This window comes from Pinus tabuliformis, chromosome 5_2 (genome assembly GCF_031772625.1).
Source record: "Pinus tabuliformis cultivar Carrire ecotype Pingquan chromosome 5_2, CPIR1, whole genome shotgun sequence".
Taxonomy (NCBI): domain Eukaryota; kingdom Viridiplantae; phylum Streptophyta; class Pinopsida; order Pinales; family Pinaceae; genus Pinus; species Pinus tabuliformis.
The window spans coordinates 671,972,235-671,994,216 of record NC_142306.1 but is presented as its reverse complement, the minus strand read 5'-3'; the positions used below and the strand labels follow the sequence as shown (position 1 = coordinate 671,994,216).

Sequence of the window (21,982 nt, the reverse complement as noted above, 5' to 3'; positions counted from 1 at the left end):
ATAAAAAACAATCAAACAAGATTATAAATCATCTACATTGAAATCAATGCATCTAGTGCAAGCAATCAAATAGTATTAGAAACAAACATCTATATTGAAATCAATGGATCTAGTGCAAGCAATCAAATAGGATTATAAATCGCCATCTACACTGAATTAAATGCATTTAGTGAAAACAATCAAATAGGACTGGAAATCATCTACATTGAAATCAATGCATCTAGTGTAAGTAATCAAATAGCATTAGAAATCAACATCTACACTAAAATCAATTCATATAGTGTATGAATCAAATAGGATTAGAAATCGCCATCTACACTAAAATCATTGCATCTAGTGAAAGAAATCATCTTCCCTCTCTCACCCCCCTCAATCTATATCTATTTCTCCCTCCATCTCTCATTATTCTTCTCTCTATCTCACCCTCCCAAACATACATACTCTCTCACTCTGTACCTATCAATCTCTCTGTCCCTCCCTCCCTCTCTCCATCTCTCTCTTCCTCCATCTCTTCACCTTCCATTTATATCTGTATCTCCATTTTTCTCTCTATATCACCCTTAAAACTTACAATCTCTTTCTCCAATCTATCTATCTATCCATCCCTCCACCTATCCCTCTCTCTCTTCCCCTTCACTTCCTCTCCCCCACTTCTATCTCTCTTCACTCCTGATGTCCTCTCTCACTCTCTCTCCATCTTCCTTATCACTCCCTCTCTCTCTCTCTACCTTTATATCTCTATTTATTTATTCTTACCTCCCTCTCTCTCCCCCTCCAACTCCATCTCTCATTCCCACCCTCTCTCTACTCTCTCACATCCTCTCTCTCTTTCTCTCTCACTCTCTCTATATTCACCCTCCAACTTTGTTATTATATCGCTCCCTCTCATAATCTCTCCTTCTCTTCCTCGTTCTCTCCATCTATCCTTCTTTGTCTCTTTATCTCAACCCCAAACATACACACTCTCTCCATCTATCCCTTGTCACTCCCTCTCTCTCTCCATCTATCCTTTGTCACTCCCTTTGTCACTCCACTTCTCACTCTCTATGTCTTTGTTCATCCCTCCTTCACCCCCCCTCCAAATCCATCTCTCTATCCCTCCCTCTTTCCTCCTCTCTCCCTCCCTCTCTCATCTCCTCTCTCAAGCCCTCTCTCTCGTCCTTACTTTCCCTCCCTTTCTCTCCTACCTCCCTCTCTCTTCCCCCATCACTCTCTCTCTCTCTCTCTCTCTCTCTCTTTCCTTCCAATCCTCTCTCTCCCCCCTCACTTTCCTCCTCTCTCTCAAGTCATGTATCTCTTCCCCTCCCCCTTCTCTCTCTCTCTCTCTCTCTCTCTCTCTCTCTCTCTCTCTCTCTCGTTTGTCTTTCAATCATCTCTCTTCCTCTTCTCTCTCTCTCTCTCTCTCTCTCCAACTATGTTACTATATCCATCCCTCTCTCTTTATCTCTCTTTCTCTTCCCCTTCTCTCCATCTCTCCTTCTTTGTCTCTTTATCTAACCCCTAAACATACTCTCTATCTCCATATCTGGTGCAGGGTTTTCCCCGGCATATAACCGTACTTAGCAAACTGTTGCCAGGATAACACCCACACATACCCATAATATGCATTTATCAATAATGCATCCACAACTGTCCCAGGTATTTAACTCTACAATGGAGTTAAATATTCATACCATAAATGGTCACGGCCCATTTATCAACAATTCCTGTACATAGGAACTCAATCACCCTGCATGAACCTTCCTATTGGGACACAATCTACCCTTATAAGCCTTCTTTAGCCTCTTTTATTAAAGGCTATCTCAAATCTACCTTTCGGGACTTAATAAACCTTTAACCGCGCAATTCCCTTATAAATACACTTACAAAGGAATTACTCCACAACATATCTTTTTGCCCTTGGTTACGGATTTTGCACAGACCTCGAGGTTAAAACCTCATTGCAATTGGCCATCGCAATATCCAACAGTTATACATATATATTCCATCACCCTTCTCCGACTCTGATCTCTGACTATCGGAGCGATAACACATGTTTTTGCATTAAAAGGTCCACACCATATAACTATAGGAAATGTTATCCACTTCGGAACACAAAGAAATTCCTACTCCAAACTCTTACGCCAGATTTCAAATCTTATGCACCGGCACTTATAAATGTCGTCGGGTGTACAACTTATTTCTCTAGAATGCTTCCGCTGTGACCTCCACCTATTCCTGATCTCCGAACCTCGAATCATCGATATATCGCTATTGGCGATATCACAACATTCCTAAATTGCTAACCCTTGGTGCCTCTGATCACCGATATGCGATTTAATCGTGACCGTTGATCTGACCACGATCTAACGGTCCATGATTAATCACTACTCACTCTTCACAATTCTCCAAGGCTCATTCCTATCACTTTAGAAGGGTCTTACTCCAATGCGATTTCATCACAGTTGTTGATCTATTAGATCTAACGGCTGCTGAGCATCACTTGCACTTCTCCATTTATTCCTTTTTCTTAGAAATTACGCTAAGTCTTCAGTATTTCCTCTGTGACATGGTTTCTTCAAAGGGTTATGGACCTTTTCTATTTCACTGCTCACTATCTCTTCTGAGCTTAGACTTGCACGCTCAACTTGCTATCTCTCCTGAGCTTTGCTTTGTTGTTTCGATTGGACTCGAAATACATTGTGATTCCTCTGAATCACTCTGTCCCTCTGTGTCCTTCAGAATTCTTCCTGCAACCTGATGCAGATCCTATGAATTCACAATAAACTCATACATGGAATACTTCAATATTCTAACACAGCCAGGAAACAACTCTGCATATATTAATTTAAAAACAACGATTACATTCGAGACTCAGTCTTGCTCACACACATACACAGGCTAGATTCTATTATTGGTGGCCTCTGCCTATTGAACACATAGGTTCACTATTTATAAGAATGCATTGGATTGGATCATTGGAGGATCCGATCACCCCTCTAACAAAAGCCCTAAAGCTCTCTACATGCATACATATGTGGCAGATAAGTCTCCTTGAGACTTTATCCATTCCATGTTTTCCTCTGTTTTAAAACAGAAAAGTCTTCTTATCAACTTCCCATTTAATGCCTAAAATCTCTCTCTTGTTCCTAGAATCATGGAACTATTTAAGAGTTGGATTTTACTTCTACCATTCATGTTCTCATTTATTTATTTTGAGAGCATTTACATATTCTCCCATTATCTAATTAAATCACACTTAAAGGCCTAAATATTACATTGACTTGGAACTTAGGAAAACTATTTCCTAAAATGCATGACCCCCTATGTCTACTATTTACAATGATTTTCCTTGGGCTGAATGCTCCTGCATCAGACTCCCAAAGTATGAAATATTCATGATCTCCTGATCATGTGTCTTTTGGTCTTTGTCTTCCTGGATCCCACACTTTGTTCTGTAACTGTCCATATGCCTTGTACCTTTGCTGCTACTGTATGTATGCTGTCTTTTGCTCCATGTTCTTATTCTTGTCAATCAACTTCAAACTCTGATTGATCATCTTTCCTGCTGCTACCATGTTCCTCCATTTGGACTGCTTCATCATCTGCTACCACTTTTCTTCAATTTCTATGTCCAACATATCTTTGGGCTGGTCCATGTTCTGCTTCATATTTCTTTGTTCCAGGTTACTGTTGCTGTCTTCTATGCTAACTCTTGCTTCATTCTTTGGTTTACTTGCTGCCTCCCTACCATCCTTACCCTTTTTCATGATTGAATCATGATTTTTCAACACTTTCTCCAGCAAATTAATTTCTCCATTCCATGGGTTGAATTCTTCCATAGAATTATCTTTTTTCACTTTTATTTGGTTGTTCACTTGTGCCAAATCTCCACCAGCATTTGAAACAAAACCTACACACTCAAAACACTTGTTAAAATTAAAAACATAAGGTTGTTATGCCTTATTTCCCTTTGGCATCAATTTAGTTTGACGCTCTGTTTTCTCCTTCTCTATCAGCATATTAGTATGCTGATTCGAATTCTTAGCAGAATTTGTGAGACTATCAGTTAGTCTCTCTTTCACACCATCTGTTCTAATGATGCTTTCCTGCTTGGGTTCACAATAGTGAACTTCCTCCTTTAACCTGTTGTTGTTTATCTTCACTTTGAAATTGTTTGATTCCTACCACCTCTTTACCATCTTCAAACAACCTTTGCTCAATCTATTTGATCACATACTCATACTCATTCATGCTTTTTAATGAACCTGCAAACAAATGATTGCATCTTGCTGTCTCCATGGCTACTTGAAACACATCTTCTTCTTCAGAAACTGTAACTGCAGCTTCTGTTCTACCATCAGGTTCTCTCATCAGTTTCTCCAACAATTTAATTTCATCTTCACACTTAGCAAGCACTTCATCATAATGCTTTCTTCTTCCAGCTTCATCCTTTACATGTTGTTTTATAGTATTAAAATATTGTCTTCCTTTGACCCTTGTAATCTCAAGGTATTTCTACTGTAGCAAATCACTACTTCCCTCATTCAAGAGGTCTCTTTCATCATACTCTATTCTCCTAGAGTACTCCTCCAGACTTTCGACATCTTCAAAAGACTGTCCATCCTCTTCAAAACACTCCTTTGTTAGTGTTCCTTTTCCCAAGGTTAAATCCTTTGCATAGGGTTCCTCCTTTTTAACATCTTTCAGTAGATGTCCTTCTTCCCTACTGCCTGTCTCAACAGTTTCCATGGCCATCTCCACTGTGCCTATCATCATAGTGAATTGATTATCCTTTACTATGTTTTTAGGTAACATAGTTTCTTCCTCAAGTTTGCCTTCAATCGCTTGCTGTTTATCTCCTCTGACAATATCTTCAAATGGCTGCTTTTCTCCCGCAATATCTGCTATCATACACAAACTATCAGTTTTAAAAATATAAGACCCTATGGTCTCACTTGATGGTTCATCCATCATAACTCCTTGTTGTTCTAAATCATTCATATGATTCAGAAATTCTTTGATAATCTCTTCTTCAATCTCCTCAAGCCCTTCACTTAGTTTCTTGATATCTTTCTCCAGCTGTATATGAAATCTATCTATCTCATCCTTTTCTAGAACAGAATTTAGATTCTGCTGGTCTTCTTCCTTCTTCATGACAATAATATCCAATTGTCCTTCACTTGCAAGCATACACAAATTGTCAGAAAAATCATCAGACCTTTTGGTCTCACTTGAAGTTTCAGTCTTCAAGTCTTCATCTTCAGTCTCTCCCATAAATTCTCCTTGTTCTGGTTCACAAATGGATTCTTCCATTTCTAACTCAACTTCCTTGAGTTTTTCCTTCAGCCACTTTACTTGCTTTTGCTGTAGCCTTCTCTATATTTCATGCCACTTCACAAGGTTTTTCCTCAAGACCCATCCTAGTCTCTGGCTTTCCTCAAGCATTCTCCTTAATGCATTGAGTTGTTCTTTTAATTCAGCAACCTCTTTGTCAATTTCTTCTTGACTCATCCTCTTGCCATTTTCTTTGGCATCCTCTTTCTTATATCCTCTACTGTGGCTTCTCTCTGAACCTTTGCTATGACTATTAGTAGTCATCTTCTTCTCTTCCTTCTTCATGAGCTCCTTTGCAACAAGCCTTTGCAACAACTAGTCCTCCTGGCTACAATCTTACCTCACTAAGCTCTCCTCACTCAGTCTCTTGGTAAGCACAGTCCTCTATCTAGAACCTCCCCTTGAGCAACACCTTTCGTCCTTCTAGGCTTCTGCAATCTCTCACTCTCTCTTGAGAACACTTCAACTATCCTCTCTGTCCAATCTCTTGTTGGATTCCTCAGGTTCACTGGCACTTCTTCTTCAGAGTATTCTCCTTACTCTGTCTTCAAGAACTCACCTATTCTTCTCTCACAGCTTCTCTTGTTGTCACCTATGCATTAGTATAAAAACACACATTCTTAATTTAAAACAACACATAACATATTACCTCTCCTTCAAGATCTCAACATGATCTTGCTTCACCCATTCTTCTGCATTTTGAATGGATTGTCCTCTGGTTGGTTTCTAGGTCATATTTCCTTCAGAACTTTCATTAAGCAATCTTTCTTTCTCATTCCTTCAAGGAATCCTCTGTTCCTATTTACTCCAAGCCTCTGCTGGAACTGCTACAATCTTCCAAGAACTTCAAAAGTTCTCCTTTTACAGATTACAAATCTACTCTGATAAAACTTATGCTCTGATACCACTAATGGTGCAGGGTTTTCCCCGACATATAATTGTACTTAGCAAACTGATGCCAGGATAACACCCGCACATACCCATAGTATGCATTTATCAATAATGCATCCACAACTATCCCAAGTATTTAACTCTATAATGGAGTTAAATCTTCAGACCATAAATGGTCACAACCCATTTATCAACAGTTCCTGTACATGGGAACTCAATCACCCCACCTAAGACTTCCTATCGGGACTCAATCTACCCTTATAAGCATACTTCAGCCTCTTCTATTAAAGGCTATCTCAAATCTGCCTTTCGGGACTTTATAACCCTTTAACCGCGCAATTCCCTTATAAATACATTTACAAAGGAATTACTCCACAACATATCTTTTCGCCCTTGGTTACGACTTTTGCACAGACCTTGAGGTTAAAACCTCATCGCAATTGGCCATCGCAATATCCAAGGGTCATACATATATATTCCATCACCCTTCTCCGACTCCAATCTCCGAATATCGGAGCGATAACACATGCTTTTGTGTTAAAAGGATCACACCATATAACTATCGAAAATGTTAACCACTTGGGAATACAAAGGAATTCCCACTCCGAACCCTTACGCCAGATTTCAAATCTTATGCACCGACACTTGTAAATGTTGTCAGGTCCACAACTTATTGCTCCAGAACACTTCCGGTGCCACCTCCACTGATTCTTGATCTCTGAACCTTTGATTGCCAATATATCACTGTCGACGATATCGCAACATTCCTAAACTGCTGACCCTTGGCGCCTCCGATCACCGATATGCGATTTAATCATGACCGTTGATCTAGCCACGATGCAATGGTTTGCAATTAATCGTTGCTCGCTCTTTGCAATTCTCCAAGGCTCATTCTGATCACTTTAAAAGGGTCTTCCATCGTTGCGATTTCATCACAGTCATTGATATATAAGATCTAACAGCTACTGAGCGTCACTTGCACTTCTATCTTTATTCCTTTTTCTTAGACATTACGCTAAGTCTTCAGCATTTCCTCTGTGATATGGTTTTTTCAAAGGGTTCTAGACTTTTTCTATTTCACTACACACTATCTCTTCCAAGCTTAGACTTGCACGCTCAACTTGCTATCTCTCCTAAGCTTCGCTTTGTTATTTCAATTGGACTCGAAATCCGTTGTGATTCCTCTGAATCACTCTGTCCCTCTGTGTCCTTCAGAATTTTGCTTGCGACTTGTTGCAGATCCTATGAATTCACAGTAAACTCATACATGGAATACTTCAATATTCTAACACAGCCAGGAAACAACTCTGCATATATTAATTTAAAAACAACGATTACATTTGAGACTCCTCGGTCTCACTCACACACATACACAGGCCAGATTCTACTATTGTGGCCTCTGCCTATTGAACGCGCAGGTTCACTATTTATAAGAATGCATTGGATTGGATCATTGGAGGATCCGATCACCCCTCTAACAAAAGCCCTAAATCTCTCTGCATGCATACACATGTGGCAGAAAAGTCTCCTTGAGACTTCATCCATTCCATCTTTTCCTCTCTTTCAAAATAGAAAAGTCTTCTTATCAGCTTCCCATTTAATGCCTAAAAGCTCTCTCTTGTTCCTAGAATCGTGGAACTGTTTAAGAGTTGGATTTGATTTCTACCACTCATGTTCTCATTTATTTATTTTCAAAGCATTTACATATTCTCCCATTATATAATTAAATCACACTTAAAGGTCTAAATATTACATTGACCTGGAACTTAGGAAAACTATTTCGTAAAATTCATGACCCCCTATGTCTAGTTTTTATAATGATTTTCCTTGGGCTAAATGCCCTTGCATCAATATCTCCCTTGTCACTCTCTCTCTCACTCCACTTCTCACTCTCTATGTCCTTCTTATTCCCTCCCTCTCTCCCACTGAAACTCCATCTCTCTATCTCTACCTCTCTCCTCCTCTGTCTCAATTCCTCTCTCTCCCTTTCTCTCCTACCTCCCTCCCTCTTCCCCTATCTTTCTCTCTCTCTATACTCTCTCATTATCTCCCTCCCTCTCTCATTCTCTCTCTTCCGCATCCATATTTGCATCTATCTCTCCCTCTCCCTCCCTTAATTCCTCCTCTCCCCTCTCCTCTAGTTTATCTCCATCTCTCCCTTTTCAGTCCCCCTATCACTCCGCCTATATCACTCTATGTCTTTCTTCTTCCCTCCCATATATATATAGAGTTAAGGCATATCATGATATATTATAACATATTATAATATAATAAAACTTAATATTGTATTAACTCAAAGTTATTAAATTTAATAATATTAATATTATAACATATTAATATGGCTATTAGATTTAATAATAATAATAATATTAATATTTTAATACTAATGTTTGGGTTAATAATATTTTTTTGCATGGTATTAATAATAATTGGCCCGTAGGCTTCACCTAAGTAAAACCTCATCTTTCGTGTTTTTAAGTATAAAGAGGTTTATGGAGTAAATATAAAAATAGATTTTATTTATTTACCATACCTCTGGTTTATTTTTTTATTTATGATATCTCTTTTATTTATCACGGTATTTGGCCCATAGGCTTGGTATATAATTAGATGTTGATTTCTAATCCTATTTGATATATTTTTGTTTATTTACCATTCCTCTATATACTGCTTATATTTATTTATTTACCATATCTCTTTTATAAATATGGTATCTGGCCCATGATATTATAATAATTTGTCCCATGGTATTTAATCCATAAGCTTCACCTAAACAAAACCTCTTTTTTAAGTTTTCCTAAATATAAAAAAGTTTATGGAATAAATATAAAAATAGGTTTTATTTATTTACCATACCTCTAGTTTTTTTATATTTTTATGTAGTTACCATACCTCCGGAGTAAATATAAAAAAAGGTTTTATTTTTTTATTTTCCATACTTTTTTTGAGTTTTAGTAAACCTTTTTATATTTTAAATTTATTTTATGTTTATACATAATAATAATAATAATAAGATTAATTTTTAAATAAAAATGACATTAAAAATTGACATGTTAAATTTTTACATATTTAAACTTGAGATCTACCCTAAAACTTAAGCTCAATTATCATATCATGTAATAAACCCTGTAATTAATGTCTCAAAAAGATAGATTCAATTTCATATTATGTATAAAGGCTTTTATTATCTTCTATTGTTTAGTCAGTTATTAATCATTTACATGGCATTTATAGAGACCTATGCTGGAATTTTGCAAAAGAAAGAATACGTAGAAAGTAGTGATTTTAGTTAAAGCTAGGTGTCATGAAGAATTTTTCTTTTACCCATCCTTTGTTTCTTTGATTTTTCATATGCATGGTCGACTTCTAGGTCACTTTGGACCATATGTAGATATTGTCAAATGAGATGTGGGACAAAAATAAAATTTGATTTTGAATGTGTAAAAAAGGTGGTCACAAAAGGTAGTTGATAAGTCTAGAAGCTCGATGACTAACAAGGAATCTCATATGGACAAAGATCACTTATTTTAGATCTTAAAACTCACTTAGTTGGGGAAGGAGAAAAAAATTCACTTATTTTTTACCTTTGTAATTTCATATTTATGCTGAAATTTACTTTGCATGAGATGGAAAGGAAATTGGAAGGTAATTTCATATTTACGCTGAAATTTACTCTTGCATGAGAAGGAAACGAAATTGGAAGGCTAAGAATCAAATATTAGAAATGATGTTACATTTGGGAAGGATTACAAAGGGATTCTCTATAGGGTTCGATGACTTAATGGGGATGTATTGAGATTTTTCCATTTTCCTTTGAGAAATATATGATTTTGAATTCTATACTCTACCTATTGTATTGCCTAACTTTCTTTGAATGGATTCTTGGTTTCGATGACCTAATCATGGATGTATTGAGATTTTTCCAATTCCCTTAAAGAAACAAATTATTTTGAATTCTATATTTAAGTATATTATTGCATTTCCTAGCTTCATTTGAGTGAACTAAGAGAATAGGGGGCTAATTTTGTGCTTGGCTACTTGTATTATATTTTTTTTTTTTTTGTTCCTTGGCATACTTCCATCAAATGTGATCACATGCACTAAGGGTGAAGGTGGGAGTAAACCCTTACATGGAGCCACTACTTTGTGTGGTTGTGATTGTTAGGAAAAGGGGTGGTAATAAGACCTTAGTGTATCATGTTATGAGGGTTTTGGAGTTGTTGTAGAGTAGAGGCTATTAACCACATAGAGGTTGATTAGTTATCAGTGAGAAACTTTTTATAATTGTGAGTTATTTGTAGAAATATTGTATTTTTGCTAAACTTCTCTGCATTTCAAGCTTAAGCCATATTTGAAGGGTAATATTTATGAAGGTAGTTGGGTAAAAACATGAATCTATTAGTTAGTATTTTGTGAAACATATATTGGGAAACTCCAAAAATTCAAAAAAAAAAATTATTGAAATATTTATGGAAAATAATTGAGGGACTTCTACAATATAGATATTCATGTATTATAAAAAATATACGTCAAATTTGAATATTCATGTTTAATAAAAAAACCTACGTCAAATTTTAATAGTTAACAATGGAAAATTGGAGTTATTCGACAATCCTATTTTGATTACTTTATGAAAAATATGGAAAATACTAAACCATTTTTTTTTTTATCGAATTAAATTTGTTGAGTAGAATACCAATGATTGGGTCAAAGCTCAACAACCCCAACGACCTTTACACCTCGATTTTGATTAATGATTAGATCATAGGATTATACATCATTGGTTTAATGGTCCTTAGTACGATAAGCACAATAGGTTCTTATTAGTCCCTGCCTGGGACTATTGGCAATCGATTGATCACTGACCGAGTAGTTTGACCGTTATATTTTTAGTATATTGGCATTTTAACCTAAGTCTAAGCAAAGTTTTGGTGCGGAAAATAATTGGAGTCTTATTACGGATTCACGTTGTTCGATGCAAAGGACGGCAAGTTGGTTTGTCGTAAGTCGTCATCGCCACGAATCCAAACCCTTGTCATTCAATTCATCTGTCACCAATTTAATAGTTGGTACCAGATCGCATGGCTATGGCTCAAGTTTCTTCAATGTCAGCTACTTTACTGGTCCCTTGTTGTTGTATTATGGTTCTTCTGATGGTCAAACAGGTTTCTATGCTTCAACAGTTCGACAACGTTGGGAACTTTCATTTATACAGGTATTATGAAAGTTAATTTCCATTGTTAGGTGCAAACTCCCGGTTTATACATGTATATTGTTTTTAAAATGCGAACTTCTAATTGTGGACTCCTCCCAGTTAGGGTGGAGGTTTTTGCAGGCAAAGAAGACTCTGGGATGAAGAGTTAGAGGAACACTTGCTCAATTCGTCGTGTATCGTGCTGGAAGTTCAGCCCCTTTATCGGGTACTTGAACTAGTCTAGGGTTTTTCTATCAAGTTTTTATGGCTGATGAGTTTCGACTCCACGGAACGATTTTGTCTAAACATGCTTGTTATTTATTTGTAGTCTTAATTCCTTATTTGAATGTAAAGTTTGCCAACCCATAATGGTGGTATGTATTTGAGTTAGGAAAGACATTGCGAGGTCGAGGCCTGTTCGTCTCTGTCCTTTTTAATGGACTCAGAGTGATCTGGCTCGGCCTTCGCGGATATGCTCTAGAGGCCAGTCTTTAGGCTTCGATATTGACTCTTAGCCACTATTTGAAATATTCAGATGTTTTAACCGTAATTATTTTTTTGATAACCCCATCGGGGATTTCTAAATGAAAATATAATGTTTTCCGTTTTATATCGCAACTGTAACTCTCTGTTCATTCTTAGGATTGTAATATTATTCATTTCCGACCTTGCGGAAATGCCTACTTAGACTTCTGATATTGGCGTTTGCCGTTGTAGTTGTTCCGGTATTCAGAATTTGTTTAGAGCATTTTTATTCAATAAATTCCCTTTTTTGTTCCTTCCCATTACCCAGAATGATTAAACAAAAGGAATTTATGAAGATTATTTAGTGTTTTCCATTTTATATCGCAACTGTTCATTCTGAGTATTATAATATTGTTCGTTCTGAGTATTATAATATTGTTCGTTTCTGACCTTGCAGAAATGCCTATCCGAGACTTCTGAGGTTGGCGTTTGCCATGTTGTAGTTGTTCCAGTATTCATAATTTGTTTAGAGCATTTTTATTCAATAATTTCCTTTTCTTTGTTCCTTCGCATTACCCAGAATGATTAAACAAAAGGAATTTCTGAAGATTGTTTGTCTTGGTTTGTTTCCCCTAAACTCAGGGTTTCATCACTGTCTAGAATATATTTATATGTGTGGTATTTGTATGACTGTTATGGTATAGTGAATGCTTTCAGCTAACTGTTATACAACCATATGGTTGCTCTTCTATGACCCTACTACTATTCAGGATTTGTTTACTTTAGCCGGAGTTTTTGTGTTAATGTCCGTAAGAAAAGTAATTCTGGAAAGAAAAAGTAATTCTGGATGAATAAGTCTTTGTTCCCTTATACTTGCATGGTTTTCATTACAGAGTTTACACCTTCGATAACCTAATTTCTAATACTAGTATAATCTAACTTGTTTTCCTTTCTTAATGTTGGAATTCCCACGTTCAAACTCTATATTTTGTTTATTATTATTTCTTTCTACAAGCTTTCTCATTCTAATTGCTACCTTTACCATTTCTTGTTATCCTTCTACCTGTTTATTTTCATAAAAGTTATTTGTAGACTACCCTACTATTTCTCATGGTAATCTGTCATTTTCTACACTCTAAGAGCATTTGACCTGTAGATATAATTATTTATGAAGATATATAATTTCCTTCAGTCTAGTAACTTCGACATGTAGATATATATATACAAATACATAACAGATTTTCTAAATCACTTTATAAGATAGTTTTACTTATCTGGCTCACTACAATTATACAGTTTTTTTCGTGTTGAAAAATAAATCTAGTGACAACATTTCTCTCTTTGGCATCACATAATGCATCACTGTAAACAAAACTTTCTTTCTGTGCCTAGGCTCCGTCGTTTCTGGTTTAGATCTGTGGTTGTTATGGACGGGATTTGCTGTGTGCCACGATTACAGGGGAATTATAGTTGGGCAAAATTCCAGGCTATCAAATCTTTACAGATCATGCTCTGATTGTCTGATGCCTGTACCAATTATGCCCTCAAATTGTTTGCAGAATGACAAACAGTATTATTTTTCAGAAACACTTTTCATTCAGACTAGGTTTTTGCCATGAATATTAGTAATTTGTCAACATTCAGATTAGGTTTTTGAGGTTCAAGATTTTTGTTTTCAGGATATATGATTCTCAATACTGTTAATTTCTGGTATGTTTTTTCTTAATTTCACACAACAGGTTAACTCTCTGTTAATGTTAAGGTATCCGCTCATCAAGTTTATGTTATTTTGTTTCCTTTGTAATTTGCAAATTAAAGCATACGAACAGTTCCTATATTGTTCTGCTTGGTCAATCGTCAAAAATTAAAAGCAAGCATGTTAGCTAACTCACATCTCACATCTTTTCTTGAAGCTTCTCAAATTCCTGTTGTTCTATCGCTTATTTTTCAGTGCTCATAACTCATGACAATCCAAGTGATGTTATAAAGGCAATATACAACATTGGGCAACATGTTTAAGTAGTAAAATATAGATTTCAATAGACAATCTATTGTTATTTTATTTCACAAATGCAATCAACAATAATGTTAACTTTCAGAAATATTCTTAAAGTTATGGTGCATTTTTTCATTTTGTCTTTCCACTGCTTCCTTTTGTTAACTTGCAGAAATATTCTTAAAGTTATGCTGCATTTTTTCATTATGTCTTTCCACTGTTTCCATTTCCAATTTCTTTGTTATTTATAAATATGACTTGTTGCTAGAAATTTGATATTTGTTTGGCAACATAATGCAAGATCCTATTTTTTTAATATATATATTTTGTTCGAAACAATCATCTTCACTTTTTGCTAATTTGATCAATATTTTTTGCAAAGCTGTAGAAGACAATTGCAGAAGGCAACTCTGGTAAGCAATTGCAAATGATGGAAGAAATAATAGATGTTGACCGTTACAAATTCAGATTGCAATGCATTTTGCCTGACAATATTGATATTGTATTAAAAAGAAATGGTCTTTTTAGACTAAATGCATTTTCATATGCTGTAGGAGATTGTCTATTTGACTTATTCGAAATGCTTCTACATTTTCATTATACTTCAAATGAACTGCGAAATGGGTTAATAGAACACTTTCTTTTTTGCTTAAACAACAATGATGTTGAAGCAATAGAGTCATATGAGTATGAACTAGCACCTGACTTCCTATATGAGTTACATGGTATTAATGATATTGGTACATATCTTCATAAAATGTGTTGTTCTGCATCTACAAATATAAAGGAGTCTGACCAAGGTTTATGGGGTGATACCTTTTGCATACGTTGGTTAGCTAAATGGATAGATATATCAATTGCAGTTTGGTCATTGACAAGAAAAACAAGATATTTGCTTTTTAATCAACATGAAAATACAATTCCATATTGCATTCTCTTTCATGATGCAAATCCTGTTAGTGGTCATTATGAACCATTGGTTTACCAAAAGTTTCCAATATGCATTTGCAGCCAGTCTAATATCTACCTGTCACCTATTTGCAAAGATATTGAAAGCCACTGGATGCATATTGCAGAGAATATGCTTTTAAATGAATTAACAATCGCAAAGCAAATGACATCTAATTGTGGTGATAGTTCTTGTGCATGCACGTCTTCTTGAAGGAGATCCTTTAAAGATTGATCAGGTCTTAATCCAATCCTTTTGTTTACTTCTTATTTCTGATTACAAGTACTGGAATTTTCGGTATGCTTTTATATGGTTTCTGGGATTAACTTCGACTGTTTTGGTACTTCTCCTAACCCACGTTTTATGACAATATTTTTGAATGTGTGTAGTCTGCCCTCAGTGGTCAGTCATTACCAGTAACAAAGGGTCCTGGCAATGGGGTCTATTCTAGCTCTACTTGCAAACAAGGTGAACTTGAATGTGTTGTCATTGCTACTGGGGTCCATACCTTTTTTGGTAAACCAGCACATATTGTCAACAGTACAAACCAAGTTGGCCACTTCCAAAAGGTTGGTATTTATTCTGGACTTCTGATTCTTTTTTTGTCCTTTCTCTTATTTCATAAATACATAATTTTTGGTGATACTGCAGTTGTACCAAATTGGCTAGTTAGGGTCCATGGTAATATTGGATGATCCAGTACTGTTAGTTTCCTTCAAACAAGTATCAATTACTAATTGTTGTCATGAATAGGTTTTCATGAAAGGATATGACAAGGATGCTGTTGTCCTGATGGCTGCAAGAGCATCCAGAACAGAGAATCAAGATGCCATTGATGCAGCAATTGTTGGCATGCTTACGGATCCTAAGGAGGCAAGTATTTTTTTTATGTCATCATATTAAATTTTAGTTGATAAGCAGGCCTATGCTTATTTTACTGATTTGTATCTTTTGTTGTGGCTTTTAACATCCATGCATCTAAAAGGCGCGGGCAGCCATTCAAGAGCTCTATTTTCTTCCTTTTAATCCAACTGACAAGAGGACAACTCTCACTTATATTGACAATGAAGGGAAAATGCATCAAGTTAGTAAACGTGCTCCAGAGCAGGTATTATTCTTTGGAAATTTGACCTTCTTCATTAGACTTGGTAATGGGCTGTATTGTTTAGAAAGTGCTTCAAAACTTATTTGTACACATTTTATTAAAACTGAAATGACCAAATACCTTCTGCTAGATTCTTAACCTCGCACATAATAAGCCACAAATTGACCGGCGAGTTCATACAGTTATTGACAACTTTGCTGAACGAGGACTTCGCTCTCTTGCAGTTGCATATCAGGTTAATAATATGGCTTCTTTTGCTTTATCCGTGGGCTGAATCTTCCCAGTAAGTTCTTCTTGTTGATTATGTATATCTTTATAGCTATCTCAAAATCTTTGCAGCAAGTTCCAAAGGGCAGGAAGGAGAGTCCAGGAGGGCCCTGGCATTTTATTGGATTGATGCCTCTTTTTGATCCCCCACGCCATGACAATGCTGAAACAATCACAAGGGCTCTTAATCTTGGTGTAAATGTCAAAATGATCACAGGTATGGTGAGGTTATGCTGTCATCAGTTTCACTACTGTTTTTGTAATGCAACGAGCCAACATTTAACTATTTACTTGCAAATGTTCATCAGGAGATCAATTGGCTATTGCCAAGGAGACAGCTTGCCGACTGGACATGGGTACAAACATGTATCCATCATCCTCTTTACTAGGTCAGGACAAAGATGAATCAATTGCAGCTTCGCCAGTTGATGAACTGATAGAGAAGGCTGATGGTTTTGCTGGTGTTTTCCCTGGTGAGCAACAATTATCTTTTACTTCTGTGTTTTTTCAGATACTTTTATTTTTTCATTTCCTTAATTAGTGTTTGATTCCATATCCTTCCTGATTTTGACTGGTCATTGCAGAGCATAAGTACAAGATTGTTAAACGATTGCAGGCTAAAAAAGGCAGACATAGGAATTGTTGTTGCTGATGCAACTCATGCAACAAGAAGTGCTTCTGACATAGTCCAGTCAACAAACTAGCCCCATAGCTATTTTGTTACTATGTAATATTTGCATCCACTGTGAAATGATTTACGGCTGAGAGTACCTGCTTGCCTTGAGCGACTTATATGAATCACTGGTTTTAAGGTTTAAACATCGATTTATATGAATTATTGGTTTTAAGATTTAAAGATATTTTTCAGTCTAGGCAATTAATTTTTCAGTCAACATTGAACAGAATGTTTATTTGTGGTTGAGCATTATTGAAAGGGATCACTTTGTATCTCCAAACCCTGTTCCTAAATCATTTTCTGCATTTCTGTTTAGCATCTTCATTCAAATAAAGCTTCTTTAAGTTCATAATCGTTCTTGTCATACCTGGACAGATGGATGCAAATGGTCACTGCTCTGTAGCATGTAGGCCAGTCAACAAACTGGCCCCATAGCTATTTTGTTACTATGTAATATTTGCATCCATTGTGAAATGATTTATGGCTGAGAGTACTTGCCCGCCTTCAACGACTTTTATTAATTACTTATTTGTGGTTCACTCCATTTATTCCTTGACCTCTGCCTCCCATCCTTTCTAGACTTGGAACAATTTCCGCCAAGCCAATTTTTCCAAGTTCTGCACTTCCTTGCAGTCCTCGGCAGGGACTACCGCCACGACAGTGGCTCCTTGTTGTATATGTAATTGAAATGTAAAATGATTAATTGTGAAGTTGTATCCTTTATGGAATCCAAACATGCCTCCTTTACACCTCCATTTTGATTAATGATCAGATCATAGGATTATACATCATTAGTTTAATGGTCCTTCGTACGATAAGCACAATAGGTACTTATTGTGATTTTTAATATATGTAATGGAAAGTTAGAATGATTAATTGTGAAGTTGTATGCATTATGGAATCCTAACATTCCTTATTTATTTTATGTGTTTCATGGGTTTATTATTTTCTTAATAGATTGATATTTTTTTCACTACAAAGTAGTCATATATCCATAGGATGTTGCGACAAGGGACCTTAAGGGAGATTAAATATTGATAAATTCAACTCATGCAGTTGTTATTTTAGGTGTTTGATATACTAAGATTCTTAAGATGAAGATTAAAATGTATGACATGTTATAGTAATTAATTAACATTGCATTTATTAATTGATTATTACATCATAAATGTGCTTATTTTCTTAATATTTTTGGATTTCAATTAATATCATTGAGTTCGTTACCTAAGGAACTAGAAATTATTTAATTACTTGATTGGTTAGTAGTTTATTTTTTTTAAATAATTTAATTTTTTATTAAGTATATTGGTAGATTCGGTCAAGGAAACTATAATTATGCTTTAATCTATGGTTAATAGAGTGAGCTTTTATGAATGCTTCATCATGTATATAATATATTGTAACATTGAAAGGAATATAATGAAAAATCAATCTCATTTCCCGGTTCGGGTTGTAGGAGAAAATATCTTTGTATATTTTATGTTCTCGTCATTGTATACTTTTTTTTATTTTAAGAATCTATTTGCAGGTAATTTATCTACAAAGTTAAAACCTACATTTGGTATTAGAGTTGTTTTTTCTTTCAAGGGGACGCCTTTGTTTCTAAGGGGTTTGTTTCTCAGTCCTCTGGTAGACGTTGTTATAGTGAGAGATCTACATGATTGATTCTTGCGGTGAAACGAGTTGGCGAACAATGGAAAGATAGAGATCGAGAAATTCAATGGAGAAAGCTTTGAGTTGTGGAAGCTCAAGATGTAGGATTTGTTGGTGGATATAGATTAGTGAATCATTGTAGATCCAAGTACAACGCAAAAAATAATGTTGGCAAAAAACTGGGAAAAGTTATATCAGAAAGTGAAAAGCACAATATGATTTTGCCTCTCCGATTCAGTATTGTTGAATGTATCAGGGGAAGCTATGAAAAATGCTTTGTGGCAGACATTAGGGACTCTGTATCAATCTAATTCTTTGGTGAACAAACCATTTCTATGAAAAAAGAAATGCCTTCAAGACTGTTGTAAGTCAGTTGTCATTTGTTGATATTAGAATTTCAGATGAAGATAAGTGCATCATTTTGTTGTCTTCTCTTCCAGACATGTGGGATAGTTTGGTTGTTGCTATAGGTAGAAATATAACTATCTTGAATTTTGATGAAATAGTCTCATTCTTGTTGTGAGAGGAGATGAGACAAAAAAATGTGGAAAGCCAGAATTGAGATGTATTGTTCATAAGAGGGCACTACAAGAATAGAAACAAAAATAAGTACTTAAGTGGGAGATCTAAATCTCCAAAGACATCTGTAAAAGTATGATGGAAACACATAAAAGAAGGGAACTACAAAATGGATTATAGACCTAAAACTCTTTAGAAAGGAAAGGGATCTGATGATGCTCCTTCTACAAAGGTGAAAACCACCTCAGATGAAGGTGGGGATGTGTACTTGGCTTATTCTTTAACTTCACACATAGATCATGAGGAATAGTTGATGTGACTTAGGTGCATCTTTTCATATGACTCCCCATAGGGAGTGGTTCTGTGAGTACAATAAATATGATGGTGGTGATGTCTTCCTAGGTGATTATAGGAAGACAAAAATCATAGGACATGGAAAAATAAATTTCAAGTTGTAAGGTGAAAGGATGCAAACACTTCCTAGTGTTCTGCACATTCTTCCATTGGAAATAAATATAATTTCTATAAGCAAGATGGATGATGGAGGTGTAAAAACATTGTTTGAGAAACACACCTTCAATATGGCTTGGGGAGTAATGGTATTGATGTGGGAAGCTCAGATTGGAACTACGTATAAGATTATGGATGACACTGTAATTGATGGGTGCAATAGTTATGTGGTTCCTGAATGTGAAGCAAAAAATCTGGTGGCCTCTGGAGAAAAGGCTATGTTGTGGCATGAAAGACTTGGACATATTGAAGAGAAGGGACATCAAATACTACATGATAATGGTATGATACAAGGAATGTCTAGTTTCTCTTTGGATTTTGATTTTTGTGAACATTGTGTATATGGGAAGCAGAATTTGGTGAGTTTCCCCTTTGGTGCTAAGAGGGCGAAAGGGATATTAGATCTCATGCACACCGATGTGTTTGGACCTGTCTCAGTTCCATGTCTAGGTAAGTTTGTGTAATATTTCTAATTTATATATGACTTCTCATGGAATACATGGATATATTTACTCAGGAAGAAATGTGAAGTATTTGACAGGTTTGAAGAATTTAAGGCTCTAGTGGAAAACCAAGTAGATAATAAGATTAAGGTGTTAACAATAGATAATGGAGGAGAGTTCTACAAGAAGGAGTTTGAAGAGATATGTAAGAAGTGTGGTATAGCACCACAAAATATTACTCCATACACACCTTAGTAAAATGGAGTTGTAAAAGGAATGAACAATACATTGATGGAAAAGGAAATAAGCATGCTAAGTGGTGTCACAGTAGGACAAGAATTTTGGGCAAAGGAAGTGGATACTTCATGTTAATTGTTTAACATATAACTGTCATCAACGTTGAAGTACAAGACTCGACATGAGGTATGGACTAGTAAGAAAACCTGTCTCTCACATATTAGGGTATTTGGTTGCCGTGCATATGTACATGTTCCAAAGGGAAAAATAACCAAGTTGGATAGTAAATATGAAAGGCACATCTTTATTGGGTATAAGGATGGCTCAAAAGGTTATAAGCTTTGGAACCCAAAAGCAACGGAGGTTTTGTATAAGTGAGATGTGGTGTTTAGAGAGGTGAAAGATATTATGAAACACAAAATCCTACCAAAAGAAAAGGAACCAAAGAAAATAGATTTTGAAATGAAGGAGAAAGAATGAGACTTTACAAGAAAACAAGAATCATAAGAGGAAGAGCCACACACTCTAGTTTTGAGGAGACGAGTTCGAGAGAGAAGGGAATCAAAGAGGTATAGTCCATATGCTTTGTTTCAAAAAATTTCTTTATCTATTACTAATGATGATCTATGAACTGTTAGGGAGGTATTGGATTCAGAGGATGAAAAACATTGGAACAAGGCAATAGTTGAAGAAATGTAACCCTTGGATAAAGATGACGCTTTGGATCTAGTGGAGTTGCTAGTTGGAAGGAAACACATTGACATGAAATGAGTCTTTGAGAAGAAGATTAATGCAAAAGGCAAGGTGGAGAAATAAAAAGCTTGGTTGGTAGAAAAAGGTTATTCCAAGGTGCCGAGAATTTATTTTGGTGACATTCTCTCTTTTTTTTCCAAGTTAGCTTCTAGTAGATTACTTGTATCTGTGGTTATTTCTTTTGATTTTGAGGTAGAAAAGACATATGTGAAGAAACCATTTCTTCAAAGGGATGTAAAATAAGATATCTACATGAAGCAAATAAATGGTTTTGAAATCAATGGTAAGAAAAAACTAGTATGCAGGTTAAAAAGGTCTATATATCGGTTAAAGTAATCACCAAGGATGTGGTATAAAGAAATTGATACATATATATGAGGAATTTTCTTCACTAGGAGAAAAGCATATCAATGTATGTATTTTAATTTAATTGGTGACCTTGTTATTTATTTTTTCTTGTGTGTTGATGATATATGGCTAATCGGAAATGAAAAAGAAATTATCCAAGATTTTAAGGCCTAATTTCCCTCTAAATTCGACATGAAAGATCTTGGTTTTGAAAAATATATTTTGGGCATGGAAATTAAATGAGATTTGGTAAAGGGGAAGCCTTGGTTAAAAAGAAGCACGTGGAGATGATATTACAAAGGTTCAATGTGCAAGACAGTAAATCAATGAAGGTTCTTATTCTAATAGGTGAAAATTTATCTCTTGAATAGTGTCCTAAGGGACATGAAGATGAAGAGGATATGTCCCATGTTCCATATGCGAGTGCAGCTGGTAGCCTGATGTATGCAATTGTATGTTCAAAACTAGACATTTCACATTCAATGGGAGTATTGTGTAGTCTTATGTCAAAAGCAAGGAAGGATCATTGGACAACACTCAAACGTGTTTTTAGGTATTTTTGTGGCACTAGTGACTATGGTTTATGCCACCAAGGAAGAATAGGATTGGAAAGAGTGTTGGACATACATGGCTTTGTTGATATAGACTAGGCTAGAGGCT

General features: G+C 35.7%; 1 protein-coding gene across 1 annotated transcript in view; it reads left to right on the top strand.

Moving 5' to 3' along the window:
* LOC149160883 (plasma membrane ATPase 2-like) overlaps positions 1-16,835 on the top strand; it is a 28,243-nt gene extending 11,408 nt beyond the window's left edge. The window contains exons 4-11 of the mRNA XM_089434730.1: positions 12,324-12,377; positions 15,201-15,251; positions 15,565-15,684; positions 15,797-15,919; positions 16,047-16,151; positions 16,256-16,400; positions 16,492-16,656; positions 16,768-16,835. Coding sequence (XP_089290856.1) covers positions 12,324-12,377; positions 15,201-15,251; positions 15,565-15,684; positions 15,797-15,919; positions 16,047-16,151; positions 16,256-16,400; positions 16,492-16,656; positions 16,768-16,835 — 831 coding nt within the window. The remainder of the gene's footprint in view (positions 1-12,323; positions 12,378-15,200; positions 15,252-15,564; positions 15,685-15,796; positions 15,920-16,046; positions 16,152-16,255; positions 16,401-16,491; positions 16,657-16,767) is intronic.
* Positions 16,836-21,982: the final 5,147 nt, after the last annotated feature.